This window comes from Podarcis pityusensis (genome assembly GCF_964106645.2).
Source record: "Podarcis pityusensis genome assembly, chromosome: 6".
Classification (NCBI taxonomy): domain Eukaryota; kingdom Metazoa; phylum Chordata; class Lepidosauria; order Squamata; family Lacertidae; genus Podarcis; species Podarcis pityusensis.
The window spans coordinates 55,999,782-56,017,765 of NC_138030.1; the positions used below are offsets into that span (position 1 = coordinate 55,999,782).

The following is a 17,984-nucleotide window of genomic DNA, read 5'->3' on the forward strand; positions in this document are numbered from 1 at the left end:
GAGAAAGCAGAGATGAAAGGGGGGGGGGAATCAATGAAATACTGTCTTCAGTGATCTCACTGTTGCTATGGAGCAATTGTCTGGTGAAAAGAGGGAGGGATTGCATCAGCTTCTATCTGTTTAACCCTTTTAGAACCAGAACTATAATTGAATAGACTTGAGCAACCAGATTATTTTTTCCTAGAAAAATACTAATCTGATCTTTGCAATATGGATAAAAACGAACAGTGGAGTGAGCATTTTTGTCCTCTTTTTGAAACATAAATCTGGAAGCAGCTAAACAGCAGATTCCCAATCATGGGTTAGATCCAGGGCCATAAACAGGAGGAAAATTGCTGCTAGCATAATTTTGCACACACATACATGCAAGTGTTAGCAGATTTCATGCAGTGAAATGATACACAGGTTCTATAATTTTCATATTTTCACAAGCTCTTGCGCAAGTGAAAAAAGCATCTTGGGATCTGGTATTATTTCCCTCATAGGATGTTCTAGAACAAGGTTTTAATAGCCTATCTGCGAGGAAGAGACATCCTGTGCATAGAATGGGACTTTTGGATCTGACTGCATGAAGCCACATGGAAACACTTGTGTCCAATAAACCATTACAAGGTGCAGTTTCCCCAATATATGACCAAATACTTGGGCAGGTTGTCCTAATGTAACCTTACAGATCTTTTTACCCCGGGTTCACACACTCCCTTCACTGAGGGAGCTGTCCTCCACTCTTCCCCTGCTAGCATTTTGCTATACTTTGCAGGAAAGTTATACAGTGGTACCTCGGGTTAAGAACTTAATTCGTTCCGGAGGCCCGTACTTAACCTGAAACTGTTCTTAACCTGAAGCACCACTTTAGTTAATGGGGCCTCCTGCTGCTGTCGCACCGCCGGAGCACAATTTCTGTTCTCATCCTGAAGCAAAGGTCTTAACCTGAAGCAATATTTCTGGGTTAGCAGAGTCTGTAACCTGAAGCGCATGTAACCTGAGGTACCACTGTATTGACGCAATAGCTCAGTGGATAATTAGATAATATACTGAGATAGTTCTTTTTAGGACCCTCTCCAGCAGTGATTGTAATTGGTTGTAAACTGCTTGTAATATTGTCATTTACAATGTTGTGACCCACCCTGGGACCTGATGGTGAATTGTGGGAAATAATAATTTCAGGTAGCGACCATTTTAGGTGAGTCCAATTGAAGAATGATCGCTGAGGCACAGGTCCTTTTGGACCTGGGAAGAGGGTGGAACGGGGCAGGGTGGAATGGGGGCGCTTATGTGCGCCCTACCAACACGTGTGGGGGGCCAGGAATGGAACTCTGTACAAAAAGGTCGCCGCATGTATAATAACAACAATTTTAAGCAACAATTTCAGGAGATTAATATTGAGATGGGGGAAGGGGAAAGGGAGAACCAGCAAGTATGAGGGTGCCCAGTATGCTAGCATTTCAGGTTTCCTCTTCGTTCTTTAATTGAAAAAGTTTCCAAATCCTTAGAGATACTCTCAAGCTTGGTAATTATTCATGCATTTCAATATTTTCAACAGGTAACATGGCCTGCCACTTGATCAACGATTGACAAGTTTCCCTTGCTGTGATATTCAAGGCAAAGTAAAATCTCATATGCAGATTTGCATCTGTTCCTATAGCTCTTTCCTGTATTACAACTATTGAGATCTTCCACAACAGACAACATCCATAAATAGCACCAGAGATGAATGTGCTTATAATCAGCCAACACAGAAGAAACTAAAATAAACAGAACAGCAGAGGTCAACTGAAGGAGCACGCTAGCCAAAGGGGAAAGAAATCACACAATTCTGCATTGATGTTGACGCAGGTTCCTTTTGCAAGGCATCACATATGCTTTGCTTTTCATTCAACATAACTAATTTCATTATTTCATTATTGTCAAGGCTATTGGTCCTATCTCTGTCAGAGAATACCAGAAGCCACTGTCATACAAATAATGTGCCTGACTATTATGACCACCTGCTTTGAAATCCTGAAGGCAAGATTGAAATTAGAAAAGGAAATGTGTTTTATCAAAACACTACTATAATGGTATGGGGTTGCTCGTGCGTAAGTTGCCGCCTCTCCTGGCTATGTTGCCTTGTTAAACCTTTCTGTCTGGACAGCCCTTCAATTCGTGGCTGCCTCAGTCGCTAGCAGAATCCGTCAGTGGGCGTTTCTTAAACCTTTTCCAACATAAAAGTTGTTTGACACCCAGTCTCCTCCTACTTTCTCTGCGCGGAAGTCTTCTGCGCAGGGAGGGCGTGGGTAGCGGAGGACCAGTGCTCTCCCCGCTGGTGTCCGGTGAAGAGTCTGGGAGCCCTCTCTCCGATTCCCCCATCTGCCCCTCCTTATTCCTGGTGTTGCACTGAATTGCTTCTCCATCTGCTGAGCTGCCTCTCTCCCTGCTGGGCCCTTCTCCAGCATCATTAGAGAGCCTCCCCTCCACCTCTAGCTCCGATGTCAGTTCCCTGACAACTACACAATTAAATTATTTCAAACAAGTATATATACACATACCAGCCTTCTCTTAACCACTGTGTAAACACTGATACAGTGAACTGTACTGTACAGGGGTTTTTTTAATTCCCCTAATCAAGAACATAGATATTCAGTTTCCTAAGGTAAGGACTTTTTCCATTTGTTTAAGAAACAAATGTAAATCCACTTGGAAGAATTTATCTAGAGCATGCTGTTATATCTAGGACAGATAGGCACAGTTGCAGCCAATAATTTCTTAGCACTGAACATAAAAATACAGAAAGCAGTTATCTGAATAATGCACATAAACATGGTAGACTTTTAAATGCTAAAAATTCAAGTAACCTCAAATAAATCTTACATTAGTAGACAGATGCAATATTAAAGGCAAGATAAGGTAGAAGGCACCTTACATATTCCTCTGCAACTGGATGTTGATAAAGGCAATACTGACAGACTACAAGTTCATTCTCTAACCTTTCCCCCCGTTCATTTTTCCAGCTGATTGACTCCACATTTCAGTCAAAGTTTCACAAGTCTTATTTTGCATTTCCATCTACCCCCACACCAGCTCTCTCTCTCACTTCTCTATCCACGTCTTCTACCCTCTTCTCTTTTCCATCAGCTGTAAACTGTCTCATTTCTGTAAAGCGTAGGTACAGCAGTGGATGTGGTAGACCATTGCCTTGTCCCTATTATTGACTGAATGAGAGCCTACAAACTGAAGCTCAATCCAGAACAGACTGGGGCACTTTGAGTGGCTTCCTGACATCAGATGGGATGGCAAATTTAATAAAAAATAAAATAAAATTATTTGACCCTTCTCTAACCTAAACATGCTACTTTGACTTTCATCACTTCATAAATCATTTTGTACTTCTCCCTTTCTATCCATCTTCAATCTCTTGGGTCTATAATCATAAAGACCAGGTTCATGATTTTGGTGAGCCCATAGGAGAAATGCCCTCGAACCTGAAGGCATATGAGGTACCCATTAAGCGTTTCATTCATGTAAATATGACAAGCTACATGTCATGGTGGGGTTCTAGGGGGTGCATTTCATTTAAAGGAATTGTACCTTCCTGCTATGTAGTGTAAATGAAGTTATGGGCAATTAAATGAAAACAGTGCAAGCAAAATGCATAATTCTATTTACTTACCTCTGTAGTTCAACTATTTCATTGCTTAAAGTATCCAGCTCTTTGATTGCTGAAAAGTCTGCTACAGGACTTGGTCCTAGCATGTTCTGCAAGACAAAGGAGAAAATATGGTTTGCCATGGATCTAAATAAGCAGCCCAATTTGCAGTGGTGCAAGTAGCTGAAGTGGCATCCAATCCATGGCAAGGAGGCAAGGATCATCTACAGCACACTGCCCATACACACCTGTGCTCTAACTACAAGTCGAGGTACAACAGTTGCACTGGGTTTCCTTTGATCCTATCAGGTTTTCAGATGTTGGGACTGGATACAGTGGAGCTATAAAGGGGCTTGCCCAATCCATTCTATACAGGGCTGTTATAGGGGGATAAGCACCAGCACCAGGGCCGTTTTTACCCGGGGGTGCAAGGGGTGCGGTGAGAATTCTGGGGGGCGCCAAATGTTTAGCCACTGCAAACTGGTCCCTCTCGATATTTGGCCGCCCCACTCCTCCGTCAAATACTCCTGATGTGTCAGGAAACAAAAGCAGTTTTTTCTGCTGTGTTGTTATAGGTGAGCGATTCCCCCCCCCCCCAAAAAAACAAAAAAGCTCCACAACTTTGAGTTCACCCCCCCACAAAGGAACACTGGGCGGATCTTTGCACCCCAGCGGCACATATGCTAAAGACGGACCTTACCAGCACAAAGGCTACTGCCAATAAATAGTATAGTATAATTTGCATATTAACTCATTAGGAAGTAATGAGGTTCTCTTGATAATTGTTGCCTCATTCATGTTAGTCAGAATTTTGCAAAAAGTCTCCTATTGCTTTACTTGCAATAGTGACACCATAGCTATATTTGTAAAAAGAAGACATTATGCAACAGATATATGCTATTCACCTTCCGATATGAAGATGTGAGTAGAAAATGTAACTGACAAGGTGCAATTTAGAGTACAATTTTAACCAGGGAAAGACACAAGCTTAAAAGGTAATCCAAGTTTTAGAAGTACAGTGCTGCGCTGCTAAAAAGACATGCTATTGCTGAATTCCTTATGTTATATTCAATAGTCGCAGTAAAGTTGATAACATTTCTTCCCTTAACAGCCAAAAATGCAATTGCTGTCTACACTGCTAACTTAGATTGTCAGTTGGTTAAGACTGAATGTGCCTACCTATAAGCTAATTACTCTACAGTGTAACTGTTTTATGATAATTGAAGCAAATGTGCAATTCTGATGAGTAATTGCATCTTACACCTGGGCATATCTAACCCCAAGAAACTGATAGTATAATCTGAATTTAAATACTTTTTTACCTAACACTATTTCCTTCATACAGGTGTCAAAATAAAGTACACGGCAGTATATTATTCTATAAACGTTCAAGTACAGCAAAGACCTTGGGATGACAAAAGCTATATGATAATAGCACTACTTCTGAGAATTAAGCAGCATTCTGCTGTTTCAAATAAAATGTGACATGAGAAAGATGCTCATTATTAAACAGTCAATATTGGAAAAGTGAAGAATCTCTAACCTTGAGATGGCAGATTTAAGAAACTGACAGTATAATAAAGATGTAAAGCAGAATGGTGCAGAATGGAAAATATAGTCCAAACTAGGAAAGACATAGAAGGAAAGCAAACATACAAAAAAGATTAGTAAAGCAAGAAATAAAAGCAGATTTTCAAAATAATGCAAAAATAAACCTGATATTATTGAATTCAAAGAAAATGCAGAACTTCTTGAGAGTCATTTCTGGGCTGGAAGTTTGATTCGTTTTGGTTTAGCACAACCAAAAAGAAATTTTCTAGGGCCAAATGAGCAAAGAACGCTATCAACACAAATCTGATTTCACCAAACTTTTGTTTTTACCTGGCATATACTGATTAAAAATAAACCGCAAAAAATGATGTGAGACTTAACCCTATTTAAATTTGTTATTATGGTAGGTCATCGTTAAAACAAGAAGGTTAGGAATCATGCAAGTCCTTAACATGAAATGCACATTTTTAATGTTACAAAGGTGGGCAACAGAATTTATGTATCAACCGTGCCAGTACTTCCTAGACAGGAGTTCCTTGAACGTACAGCAGCTCCACCCCTCCCCTTCAGCGCAAGGCCATAGACACTTCCATATGTATGCCTCTGTTGCGTGCACTGAACTGCCCCCAATATTCTTACCAAATCTCATCCTGTACAACTTTGTACTGAAGCCTAACCCTAAGAGTCGATGAGAACCTCTATGAGCTTAAGACAGCACTAGATTAACCAGAGCCTCTTTCTGCTGACAATACTCATAAACAGGTCCCAATCCCTTCCCCCTGCTCCAAATTCAACCATCTCTTCCTTTCATTTTTAAAAAAATCACGTGTCTGCTTTCTTTGTCTATGTGAGGGGGAAGGGAAAACCAACAAAATAGATATAAGGTAGTGAACTCAACTCTCTGTTCAGCAGAATTGTTTACACATCATTAGGCACACTAACCCAAGGGCCTGTGACAAAAAAAATAAGGGGGTATCTTAAAGTATGTCCAAAATATCATAAAATATGCAAAAATGTCACCTTTTGTTGAGCAGTTCTCTCTGATGGAGGGATCATATCTGCAGTTAGCACCTGAGGAGGATCAATGCCCTTTGTCAACTTCAGATTGATGAAATGGAAGGCCAAGGCAAACTGTTCCTGGGAAAGCTTCCCACAATCCCTTGTATCACATAGAGCCCTGTAGAAGCCAAAGGGAGAAAGATTCAACATTTGTTCTCCCGCTTAAAAATTATGTATTCATTAGAAGAATTATGCAACTTTGATGCTGGTATTGAAACTTTTGAGTATTTTAGCAGATACACAACAGCCTTCTCAGTACTGCAGTAGGTGCAGCTGGTAAAAAGAACTGCGGTTGCCCATCACCTAGATGCACTTTGACCCAGCATAGCTACTCTTACAAGGAAGAGTGTGTAGCATCTTCCTTACTTTTATACTGTAAGCAGATATGTAAACTTGTGTTTCTTCTAAAACATTTTAAAGCAGAAGCACACCCAAGCTGTGTACCAGCTCCTTCAGAGGGTGTGTACCCCATCAGAAGCTGGCAGCCTCCCACCTCAAATTAAGAAATCTATCTGGGTTTAGTCCCAATGTGCCCTTCTACAAACACAAGGCCTCCATCGGTTTGTGGAACCTTCTCCTGGAGGAAAGGACATAGGCATCAAAGGTAGACACAAATCCCTGAATTCTCCTGTTAAAACATGTTGCCAATTCAGTTAGACAAGTCCTGTGTGTGCACTTGCAATAGTAATTCTTCCCTAAAAACTTAATTCTCTACAGATAACTAGTGTTACCCTACACCAACACTTTAAAAATGGAAATTATGATTGTGCCATTAAAAAATATCTTACCAGATGTGTGCAAGTAAGGCAGAAGGCAGGCCAGTCTTTAAGAATAATTCTCTAGCCTCCACACCAGAGACGAAGCCATCCATGTCTTTGTCAGTTTTCAAAAAAATGTCATGGTATTTTATCTTGTCTGCAGGTGATACAACCCACTGAGGAGAAAAAAAGAGGTCATTTTTCCATTACGCATCTAAAAATATAGAACAAAATGCTGATCATTGGTGAGCTTGCCTGTGGTGATGGTGCTTTGAGGCTTACAGGTGGCATGGACTGATGGGACTCTTTACTGGATGCTGAAGGTGGCAACAAATGCACTCCACCTGCAATACTGACACCTTTTCTTTTAGAAGGTGGCACCAATGCTGGAGGCAAAGACATTGGCACAGGTTCCTTCTCAAGAGCACAGTACACCAAGAACATGGCCTGAAAAATAGTTTTGAAGAAGTACAAAAGATGGGCACAGCATTAGCTTATTATTAAGCAATTTCAACGCTTATATAATCAACGCAGCAACCTGGAAGAACAAAACCTTTAAAACCTATCTCACATTCATGTACTCCTCCATTGCGAATTTGATCTGTTCAAAGTTACATTTAGAGGCATTACAATGCCAAGAGTCTGGGCAATTCATCAAATACTGCAACTTAAAAGTATTTTCAGATTTTGAAGCTTAGGGCATAATTCAATGTTCCATGAGTTGAAATCTGTTTTGCTCAGATATAGACAGCATTAAGATACAACCCTATGGGTGAGATTAACCTAACCAACCCAGTCAGTGGAAGCCCTGCACAAGGATCTTCACTTGCACAATGGGGCTTCTTCCCCATCTGTCCCCAAAATTGGGTCTGGAGGTTAGGGAGAACCCCAGAACAGTGAGGGGGGCATCATTCCATCTAGCAATTAAGTGTTGTTGTTGTTTAGTCGTTTAGTCGTGTCCGACTCTTCGTGACCCCATGGACCAGAGCACGTCAGGCACTCCTGTCTTCCACTGCCTCCCGCAGTTTGGTCAGGCTCATGTTTGTAGCTTCGAGAACACTGTCCAACCATCTTGTCCTCTGTCGTCCCCTTCTCCTTGTGCCCTCCATCTTTCCCAACATCAGGGTCTAGCAATTAAGTTGTTGGTGGTAAATTTAGTTTCTGCTCTATTCCAAGAACCAGTCTGATATTTGGATTCATGTGCCTCTAAGAAAGTACAGTATGATTTAAAGTGTAGACTATACTCTATTCAACCTCCAGAAACTTTAAAAAGTGTGTTTAGAATCTCACAAGGACCATTATACTTACAACTGCAAATTCATCCCGATCCAACATTCCATCATGGTCAATGTCACTGAGCTCCCAAACCTAAACAAAAAATGCACATGCCTACATTCAGGACACAATGGAATATTCTACCCTTATTTCATCATATTCCTAATGCTTCTTTCATTGTATTGTTAAATACCAACAGCACTAGACATTGGAAATCTGTTTTTCCTCTGAGCAAAACAAAAACCAAACCTGCCACTTCTGGACCATGACTAACTCTCAACACCGGATTATTAACTAACTTTTAGGAAAATCTAAAATTTTAGAATAGCCTGAACAGCTTTTCACTATTACTGCATCCGGTCCATAATGACATCTATTGGCAATTCAAACTGCAATACAGCAACCCTACGAACCATATTATTATGCTTGTGCTACTCATCTCAGGGCCAAACTGCTAATTACATGGAGTTCCTTGAAACCACTCCCTCAGATGCTTCTTTTTATACATGAAAAGCAGCTACTTGAAGCGGCAATCAAGTGCAGATGGATGGCAGCAGTCTTTCCCTTCCAAAAACACCCTCATCAATGTTCTTTTCTCGCTACAGAGGGTTTCAAGAGGGAAAACAGCAGAAGATAAATAGCTAAAGCATCATTTCCTCTCTTCCTAACTGAAGCTTCAAGCAGGTCATTTTCTTATTTAAAAGCAACTTGAGGGGGAACTCTTTCATAACTCTGTGTAACAAGTAAAACAGGGCGGTGAACAGAATATGGCCAATGAAATCCACTGATCAGCACTGGCAGGAAGTCCTACTTGCTAAGGCACAGTTAGAGTACACTGTAAGGCTCCCTGTTATTCATCTGCAACCATATCTTTACCTGCTCCACACCCATCATGGATGCCCCGGGGTTTGGGGCAGGTGGGCATGGATTCCTGTAAGGCCTAATCTGGCCCACAGGCCCCCTGCCACTAAGGCAGATCAACAACCAAACAGCAGGGGTTTGCTTATAAAGAGCTGCCCCTTGTAGAGATCTCAGTCTTTTAATCTATGTGTGAAAACCATGCATGAGATAGAGACCCTCAGGGACGCTCCAAAAATTACGAATCATCATCCTATGGGATTCCACAGGGTAAACAGATGTTTTGCCTTGCTAAAAAGCTTGTCATTCTTACCCTTCCCAAGATGTCAACTGGCAGTTTGGAGTTCAGCAGAACAGGTTTCACTTTATCACCTGACAACAATCCATTCACTGGGTTCAGACTGTCAAAGATAGCATCATATTTGGCCTTGTCTTCTACCTGGTTTTAGAAATAATATTAAAAGAGCCACACTTAATTTAACAGGAATATTGACCCAACCAAAAATTAACTAGTCAGTATGAAAAGAGAATAGGCAGAGTGCACACAGAAAGAAGCACACACACACAAAAATACTGGACAGTGGGAGAAGCCAGACAGTGGGCCTCTTATGAGATGACTTCAGTATGAATATCTGAATATAAAGTAAATAAGTGAGCATCAAATCAGAAGGAAAATAGTGTTTTTAGCTCCATTCTACTTCTTTGTTTTTAAAATCCACATATACTGCTCCTTAAGATGTTTGTAGAAACCATCCCAGGAAGCACCATTTAAAACAATTTTTCTACCAGAATCTCAATGGGTCTGAAAAGTAAAGGCATTCCTTCTTTTGCTCCATTTAGCTGCAAGTCAACCAGAAGGTGCTGGTGATCTCTCTAGCAAGGACTTTCCCTCCTGGGAAACCTTGCAATACATCACAGATTTTTATTTATACAGTTCCAGGTGGACAAGAAAATTTTGCAATGCAACCCTAGTCCCTAAAATCAGCAGCAGCTTTGTAGCACCATTCAGAGATGCAAGGTGGAAAATGGGTCTTTAAAAAATTCTTTCTCATTCTCCTTTCCCCTGCTGTGCCAACCTCCAGGATTCATGTTTGCTAAAGTCAATATGTCTGGAGGAACAAAGGTCACAGGTATATATTGGGATATAAGAGCAGGCAGATAAGTTGACACAGCTATGATGGGACTCTCGACAGCAAGGCTAAAGAAATCTGTGCTGGATCTGGAAACAGGCAGGGAGCTACTGTAGGGATATCATATGACCAAAGTGACGAAGAAGCGAATGATTCTGGTGACAGATCTTTCTGGTAAAAGGGTGAAGGAGCCAAGTGTAAAAAGAGATGACTAGAGATGCAAAAAGAGGCTGAAGTAGTCAAAGTAGGAGATGACTCAAGTATACGAACAAGAGTTTTTAGAGAGACGGCCCATTTCTAATGACTATGTTAAGCAGCAGCTTGTGCCAGCTATGGTTTAGACCTCTTGCGCATGATTTTAACCACATTTGGAAGAAGCCAACAAAAATAACATGCACACACGGATGCATCTGCCACTCCATAGATAACTCCAATAGTTGATCAAGTGAGAAAGACACACACACCCTTCAGAAGCTTGGCCAAATATCCAAGACAAGAGATGTGGATGTGCTTTTACACCAACCAACAGTCATGAAACCGAGCCAAGCTACTACAAAGAGGGGAAGTGCTACATTGCAAGGAAGTATTTGTTCAGTTGGGTAACAGGTTTTGTTTTCAAAGAAGGGGCATAGCAAGGAAAGTTGGAGCATCAACCCCAAATAGAAGCTTAATAGGCAGAAGCTGAGATACACTGAAAAAAGCATTCACTTCAGCTAAGGTTCCAGTTCACTTCCCTTACCTTAACAGCCCATGGGATATCAGCTGGCGCTCCCCCAGATAATAAAGGGCTAGAGGAATCATTCTAGTGGAAAGAAGAATTATTTCAGTTGTCCTTACTTGGAAATGACAAGCAACTGTCATTCAGATTTATCGTAAATTCCTGCTGTGTAAAATAAAGTCAGAGTGCCTGAATCTGTATTAATGAAGAATGATTTCAGCAGTGAGCTAAGATGACGTAGCTTACATTACAGTATGTACATATTGTTTAAGGAAAATATGATGGCGGGAATACCTTGCAATACCAGCCAAAATGTGGACTAATAATTCCCAAAATGTCTATGTTGAAAAGTGTTTTGTTCACTGTGTACAATGATAATTCCCTACTATGTGCCAGAGGACATAGTGTGTGCCAGAAGAAATAAGATAATTAAAAACTGCTGTGAGCTCTAATTACCAACCCACAAAGGTGACATGTGGTCAAAGGAAAGGATTCTAAGGCTTCTTAGAAACTGACCAACAGTGATTAGCACATCTAATCATCCAGTATTAATTAATATTAAAAAGATCTTCTGAAAGCAGCAATTTTATGCTCTCCCACACACATAGAATGGCTCTCAATTTCTCATCTTGGTGCATACCCAGTTTTTTTTTTAATAAGGAAACTTTATCTCAGGTTAGTCAACAATTTGATACTCACATTATCTTACAACATGTAAATATAACCAAGAAAGCGCAATATGTTGCTTTTGCAATTTTGACACAAGTGAAAGGGAATATTGTGGAAGAAACTTTCTAGAACCAGCTTGGATTGATAGTAATAGTAATAATAATATATTATTACAATATATTAATAATATTTTATTTTTATTTTTATTTTTATTAAATCCCTGCCAATCTGGCTGGGTTTTCCTAGCCACTCTGGATGGCTTACAGAATATATAAAACATAATAAAGCATCAAACATTAAAACCTTCCTGATACAGGGTTGCCTTCAGATGTGTTCTAAAAGTTGTATAGTTCTTTATCTCCTTTGTATCTGAAGGGAGGTTGTTCGCCAGTACTGAGAAGGCCCTCTGCCTGGTTCCCTGTAACTTCACTTCTCACAGCCAGGGAACCAGTAGAAGACCCTCAGAGGAGGACCTCAGTGTCCAGGCTGAGTGATGAGGGTGGAGGTATACTGATTGGACAGGGCAGAATGAATTACATTATTTTTCTGAAGGAGTGGCCAGTTCCAATTATTGCCAGAGTTAGCTGCTGAATGAATTGGAATATATGGGATAGGACTTATATCTGCCCCAAAGCCAAAGGGCTGCAGAGGTGGGGCAATATGGTTCACACGGTTCAAGATACAACGGCCAGTGAGGACCTATGACCCGTTAGGTCATCGGTATTTGAATTCTGTACTCTAAATATTACTATCACCAACACTGCACATTTTGCAGTATTTTGAGCATCATTTGTGTATATTTTTAAAAGTAAAGGGGACTAAAGATGTATTGTAAGACTATAACACTTGACAACAATTAAGGCACTATGTATGATGCTGCATGAGATGATTTTTTCCAATGGTATATTGATAGCACATGCAACATAGCATAATGTGTTCAGGTTTTATTGTATGCAAATACTGAAGGCAAGACGTTTTTAAAAGTTCTTACAAATCTAGGTGGAGGAACAGGCAAGTTAAGACTGCTCAGTGAAACGTCCAATCCATTCTGTGCACAGGCAACAAGTCGTAAAGCCACAAAAAACTCCTAAAAAGGAAAGAGAATTAAATTAACATAGAACCGTTTTGTCCAAAAAAAATGTATCAAAACACACACACCGCATTTCAAGTAAAAAAGCAAAAACAACCTCTTTTAACCTTCAGGGTAGTCTTTCTTCCATTGCAAATCTTGATGTGGCTACTAGAGGCATGCTAAAAGTTTAGGTACCTCAAAGCAGCTTGATATGGTTTCCTAAACAGTTCTTAAAATGCATCAATATTCAGCATTAGAAGAAGGGAGAGCACACACGGCGGTGATGTAATTTAAAAAACATTACATTTGTTTACACATTCTTCTGTGTTCTAATCTTATTATAAATCCTTCACATTTCCAAAAGGTTAAGCTGGGAGAGTAAGCATTGCTTCTTAAAAACTTTCCTCTAATGCGCAACACATCACTCACTGGTCTAGCTTTTCTCTTTTGTGTTAAAAATCCTGCATGATCCATAATGTTATGGTGTTTACTCTGCAATCTAAGTATTCTGTGCTGTATAAGGCAGTAATCAAGGGCTAGATCCATGGCTTGTGTGGGGAAGCTTGAGCTGTTCATCCACTTCCTAAAAGAAGCTCACTATGTTACCAAACCAGCTGCTCCCAAGTTGCAGGGAAAATTCAGAAGCAGAGTGCAACATGGTGCAAAAGGCTGCAAGTGGGGAAAAGCACCCCCTGGACATACAGAACAGCAAAATATTTTGATGCACTTAAGCAACACTTTAGGGATGCGGGTGGCACTGTGGGTTAAACCACAGAGCCTAGGACTTGCCAATCAGAAGGTCGGCGGTTCGAACCCAGAGACGGGGTGAGCTCCCATCGCTTAGTCCCTGCTCCTGTCAACCTAGCAGTTTGAAAGCACGTCAAAGTGCAAGTAGATAAATAGGGACCGCTCCGGCAGGAAGGTAAACGGTGTTTCCATGCACTACTCTGGTTCGCCAGAAGCAGCTTAGTCATGCTGGCCACATGACCCAGAAGCTGTACGCCAGCTCCCTCGGTCAATAAAGTGAGATGAGTGCCAAAATCCCAGTCGGTCACGACAGGACCTAATGGTTAGGGGTCCCTTTACCTTTAAGCAACACTTTGGTGTTAGCATTACAAATTAACATAACGGGCAAAGCAGATTTAACTGTGATTAAGCAATGGGTAACATTTAACGGTAAGGAGCAGGCCTCAGAATTGCACATTCTAATCCCCCAGCCCCTCTCCTTACACAAATTATTCTCACCCTTCTCTGTTGGCTTCTACCATGGTTAAATGCTTCAGAAGGAACCCTTGTGATAAGGGAACTCTGGCTTATATTTACCTTACTCAAGGCTTAAGGCTGTTGGGAATTGGGAAGAAATAGCATGCAGTCCTCTAACACACGCTTGATCTTCTAAGAATGGTTAAAAGATTGAGAAGATTACACCTGTATATCATCCTTAACTGAGTTCCACTGTTTTCCTTCAGCTAGAAGTGTAGTAACTGAGTTACTGCACCAAGTAACTGATTCCTGCTCAAGAAAATATTTTTCATCCACCATAATTTGTAAGCCCGTTTCAATAATGATCCGGTTGTGTCTCCGTGTGTTATGAAGAAACAGATGTCTCTAACAGAATCTAACCTGCTATAAACTGTTATAAAAATGCTTTTTTACTCTCGTTATCCTTTCACCATATTCATTTGAAGAAAAATATATCATATTTTTACCTGTTTGTTTAAGATTCCTTTGCCATCTGTATCAGCAAGGTCCCAAACCTAAACAGTTAGATGAAATAAGCATTTGAAGTACTCCCAGAAATATCTTTTCCCCACTTGAATGAGCAACAGTTTTAAATAATAACCCCAAAAGTTTAACCACATTATCTTAACAGTGCATTGATGAAACGTGTGACACCTCGGGCAATAGTATGAATTTCAGTTTAATGTTGAGGCTTTAGTTTTGGCAAAAGGGAAAACAGAGCTCTAACAAAGTTAATAGCTCAACAAACTGAAGGGTGTATAAAAACGTCAAAACAAAACATCCATACACAAAATATGTGCAATCACTTTTCACCCATGCATTTCAGTGCTCTAAGTTACTCTTCTCTCATTTGCAGGCACTTTCATACATTACAGGGAAGTACGTTTTTCTATCTCTAACCAGTGCATATTCAAGCATTCTGAAGTGTCCTATGTTGAAAAATATTCCAAGCTGCAACTGGGTCAGTCCTTAGAGAAAGTAAATGTAGAGGCCACCATGCACCAGAGAGATAAGCAAGACAAAGCCTATTTAAATTGGCTTCGGCGCACCTAACTATGGGCTGGATTGTGACTACTGAGTGCTCCACAAAACACCCAATTTTTGTTTCATTCAGGCCTACAATCGTGCGCACCAAGAAGCTTCTCCTGGAGAGATAGAAGGGCTTAAGGATTGGAAGCAATATTTTCTTTATTGTCAAAACCAAGACAGGATGGTATCTCTCCACCCCAACCCCCATATTTGATTCACAGTTAATACCTTCCCAAGTATCAAGTCTGTCAGTCCTGATTTTTTAAGGAAGACAGCTGCATCGGAAGCCAACACCCGCCCAGAGTTACTAGGATCAACCTGCAAAAAGAAGGCATATTGAAGATTTGTTATGTAGCAATTTGCACACTAAATATCTTACAAAAAGTTTTGTTACTGACTTACTTGGATGACTTGCTGAACTACTATTAAAGGTACAACACATTTATTACCTCAGCAAAATTATTTATTTATATGCAACTACAAAATGATACAGTTGCCAAATACTGTAGCCAGATGATCTTTTTAAAACTAATGAGTACTTAGACGCTACTTATACACCAGGCTCTGTATACTGTATAAAACTAAAGTATTGTGAGGGCCTTTCCCCAACTCCACCTTTACCTAGAAGAGCAAGGGACAACGATGGAAGGTACAGAACTGGCAGTGTTTTCCTGGAAGTACTTGCAAGGCTTCTCACTAATTTCGATTGTTAAGGTCAAAAAGACTGACAACGTCAGGCAGCTAGCAGCTGACAGCACAGCACTACATTTTCCTTGCCAGGAGGAAGAGCGGATACACTGTGACTAAAGCAGCTATCCAATGTTTATCTTAGTTTGTTTCAACTGTATAATACTAGAGTGTTGCTTTGCTTCATTCCAGTCTGTGACTTGTACATTTTTCTACACTGTGGTAGCCACTATGGTGCCCTCCATATGTTGTGGACTACAACTCCCAGAATCCCTGACCATTCGCCACACTGGCTGGAACCAATGGGAGTTGTAGTCCAACAACATTCACATTGGGTACCTCAAGACAACCATGGTCCGTTTAACCCCCTTTCCTGCCTTCTGCAAGATCCCTACAGCTGCCAGCCAGAAGCTCCTCTTCTCTTTGTTTATAATTTCTTTCAGCATGCTTAGTGTGTGTTTTGTTCATTCAAATGTTGCATTTTTTTAATAGAAGCATTCAGTCATCCAGACTGTGCTAGAAAGAAGCCATGCAATTCTTACAATATTATTCTATTATGAATTTACTTCTACTTTTATTTGAAATAAAAGTTCCTATTAACTACTACTAATTCTCTCTATATTCCGCATCAATGTAATGAATATTTGCTAACTAATAGGTACTTAAGTTAGACGTTAAATATCTCTGCATCTAAAAAAAGACTGGGAATCCATAATCCATAAACAGTCCTCATTTAGCTCTGTAACAATGCAGAAGGGAACTTCCATTCTACCAAAGCTCGATGGTACAGACCTAATGGCTAGGACTGCCAAAACAAACAGTAATTTAGATGCAATGCTAGTCTTGTGGCAATGCAGGCCATTGAAACTTTTGGGTAATCAGAACAGAGACATTTGCCCTCTTGTGGGCATCATAGTACCCAAAGCAGGTCTTTTTTTTTGTTATCATTAATTCATTTCATCTAAACATAAAGAAATGCAGGACTGATGAGAGGTATATATTCATCATGCAGAAGGGAATATATATTTGCAGCTGTCTTGTTATGTATATATTAAGGGTTTTAATCTATTTATTTTGTGTTTTCAGTTTCCAACCAGGCCTTTCTTTTCTGGTACTTACAAATATTGGAACTACATTAAACTTTGAGAGCTGACCAGACTGATAGGCTTAAAGCCCAGTCAGTTAAGCTGAACTATGCATTCAAAGACATGGCCTAAGAAGCTACTGGACAGAATTTTTACTGAAGATATGCTTAGTTGCTTCAACAAGGAGACATAATGAGTCACAGTATATTCCTCTTGTAATGGTATGAATCCATTACTGTCTGGTACGAGAGGTTGGTGGGGCCTAGAGCAATTAGCTTTTGCAATAATTGCTGATTTGTACTGGTACAAGTGATTGTTTGTATAAATATGAATGTCATAAACAGTCCATTGTACTGCAAAGCTACTGAAATATCCTAAGAATTAACTTTACACCCAAAATATTTATTTCATTCTATTGCCTAAAGACAAGAAGAAATTATCTGTTTTATTCTCCTCTTTAATATGTCCATCCATAACTACCCAAGGAGGAGATATTTTAAAAGCAAGTACTGTATAAGCCCAGGAAGCCAGCCACACTTACCTGTCGATAGAACTTCTCGTACACAGGATTTGCACTTGACAGCTTTGTCGGAGGGAAGAGAGAGAAAAAGTTTTTAAAATACTGCTCGATTTTAAAGATTGTAATTAAACAGGGAAGGCATTAGCTTTTTCTGTCAATATCAAAGATTAGACCTCAAGAATGGCATTAGGTAAGCGTTCAGAAACAGAGACTATCCATTATTGCATAGAAGAGCAATATACAATACATTACAAAGTCTTATGTGGCTAGAGGTTCGCATTCATAGGAAACCACTAAATCTATAAAAAAGTATCCTACAGCAGGCTCACCAATGTACTGAGGCACAAACTTTTATAGGCATGAAACCTACTTTCTCAGATGCATCTTCTGGTCCATGAAACTTTATGTCACAGTACACTGGTGGCATTTTGAAGACTCGTAAGACTATTTTTGCTAAAACAGACTCTGGAATTTGCTGCAGTTACATTTAAGGTTTGGCTGTGTGTTCTGAAGCAAGTGGTTATCATGGCGTCTTTGAATGCAAACCTTAGATTTGATTATTCATTGGTCTGGCATGGAATTCAAGTAAAATAGGCGTGTCATTCATCGAGACACACAAGCTTGCTGTTTGACCTAGTTTGTACGTGTTTTTTCAACTCTTACATAGCAGAATTTGTGGAATGGGAGCATCAGTCCTGGCTTCAGC

The 17,984-nt window shown here is 40.1% G+C and overlaps 1 protein-coding gene across 6 annotated transcripts in view; it reads right to left on the reverse strand.

The window, feature by feature from the left end:
- The window catches only part of EPS15 (epidermal growth factor receptor pathway substrate 15), a 52,493-nt gene that overhangs the window by 20,994 nt on the left and 13,515 nt on the right, over window positions 1-17,984 (reverse strand). For 5 of the 6 annotated variants that reach the window (XM_081010821.1, XM_081010819.1, XM_081010818.1 and 2 more), the window contains exons 2-12: window positions 17,300-17,341; window positions 15,215-15,304; window positions 14,425-14,472; window positions 12,635-12,730; window positions 10,996-11,058; window positions 9,440-9,565; window positions 8,302-8,361; window positions 7,249-7,440; window positions 7,024-7,169; window positions 6,197-6,353; window positions 3,650-3,735 (exon numbers count right to left, since the gene is read on the reverse strand). In XM_081010821.1, coding sequence (XP_080866947.1) covers window positions 3,650-3,735; window positions 6,197-6,353; window positions 7,024-7,169; window positions 7,249-7,440; window positions 8,302-8,361; window positions 9,440-9,565; window positions 10,996-11,058; window positions 12,635-12,730; window positions 14,425-14,472; window positions 15,215-15,304; window positions 17,300-17,341 — 1,106 coding nt within the window. The remainder of the gene's footprint in view (window positions 1-3,649; window positions 3,736-6,196; window positions 6,354-7,023; window positions 7,170-7,248; window positions 7,441-8,301; window positions 8,362-9,439; window positions 9,566-10,995; window positions 11,059-12,634; window positions 12,731-14,424; window positions 14,473-15,214; window positions 15,305-17,299; window positions 17,342-17,984) is intronic. The other variant, XM_081010820.1, reaches the window with a different exon arrangement.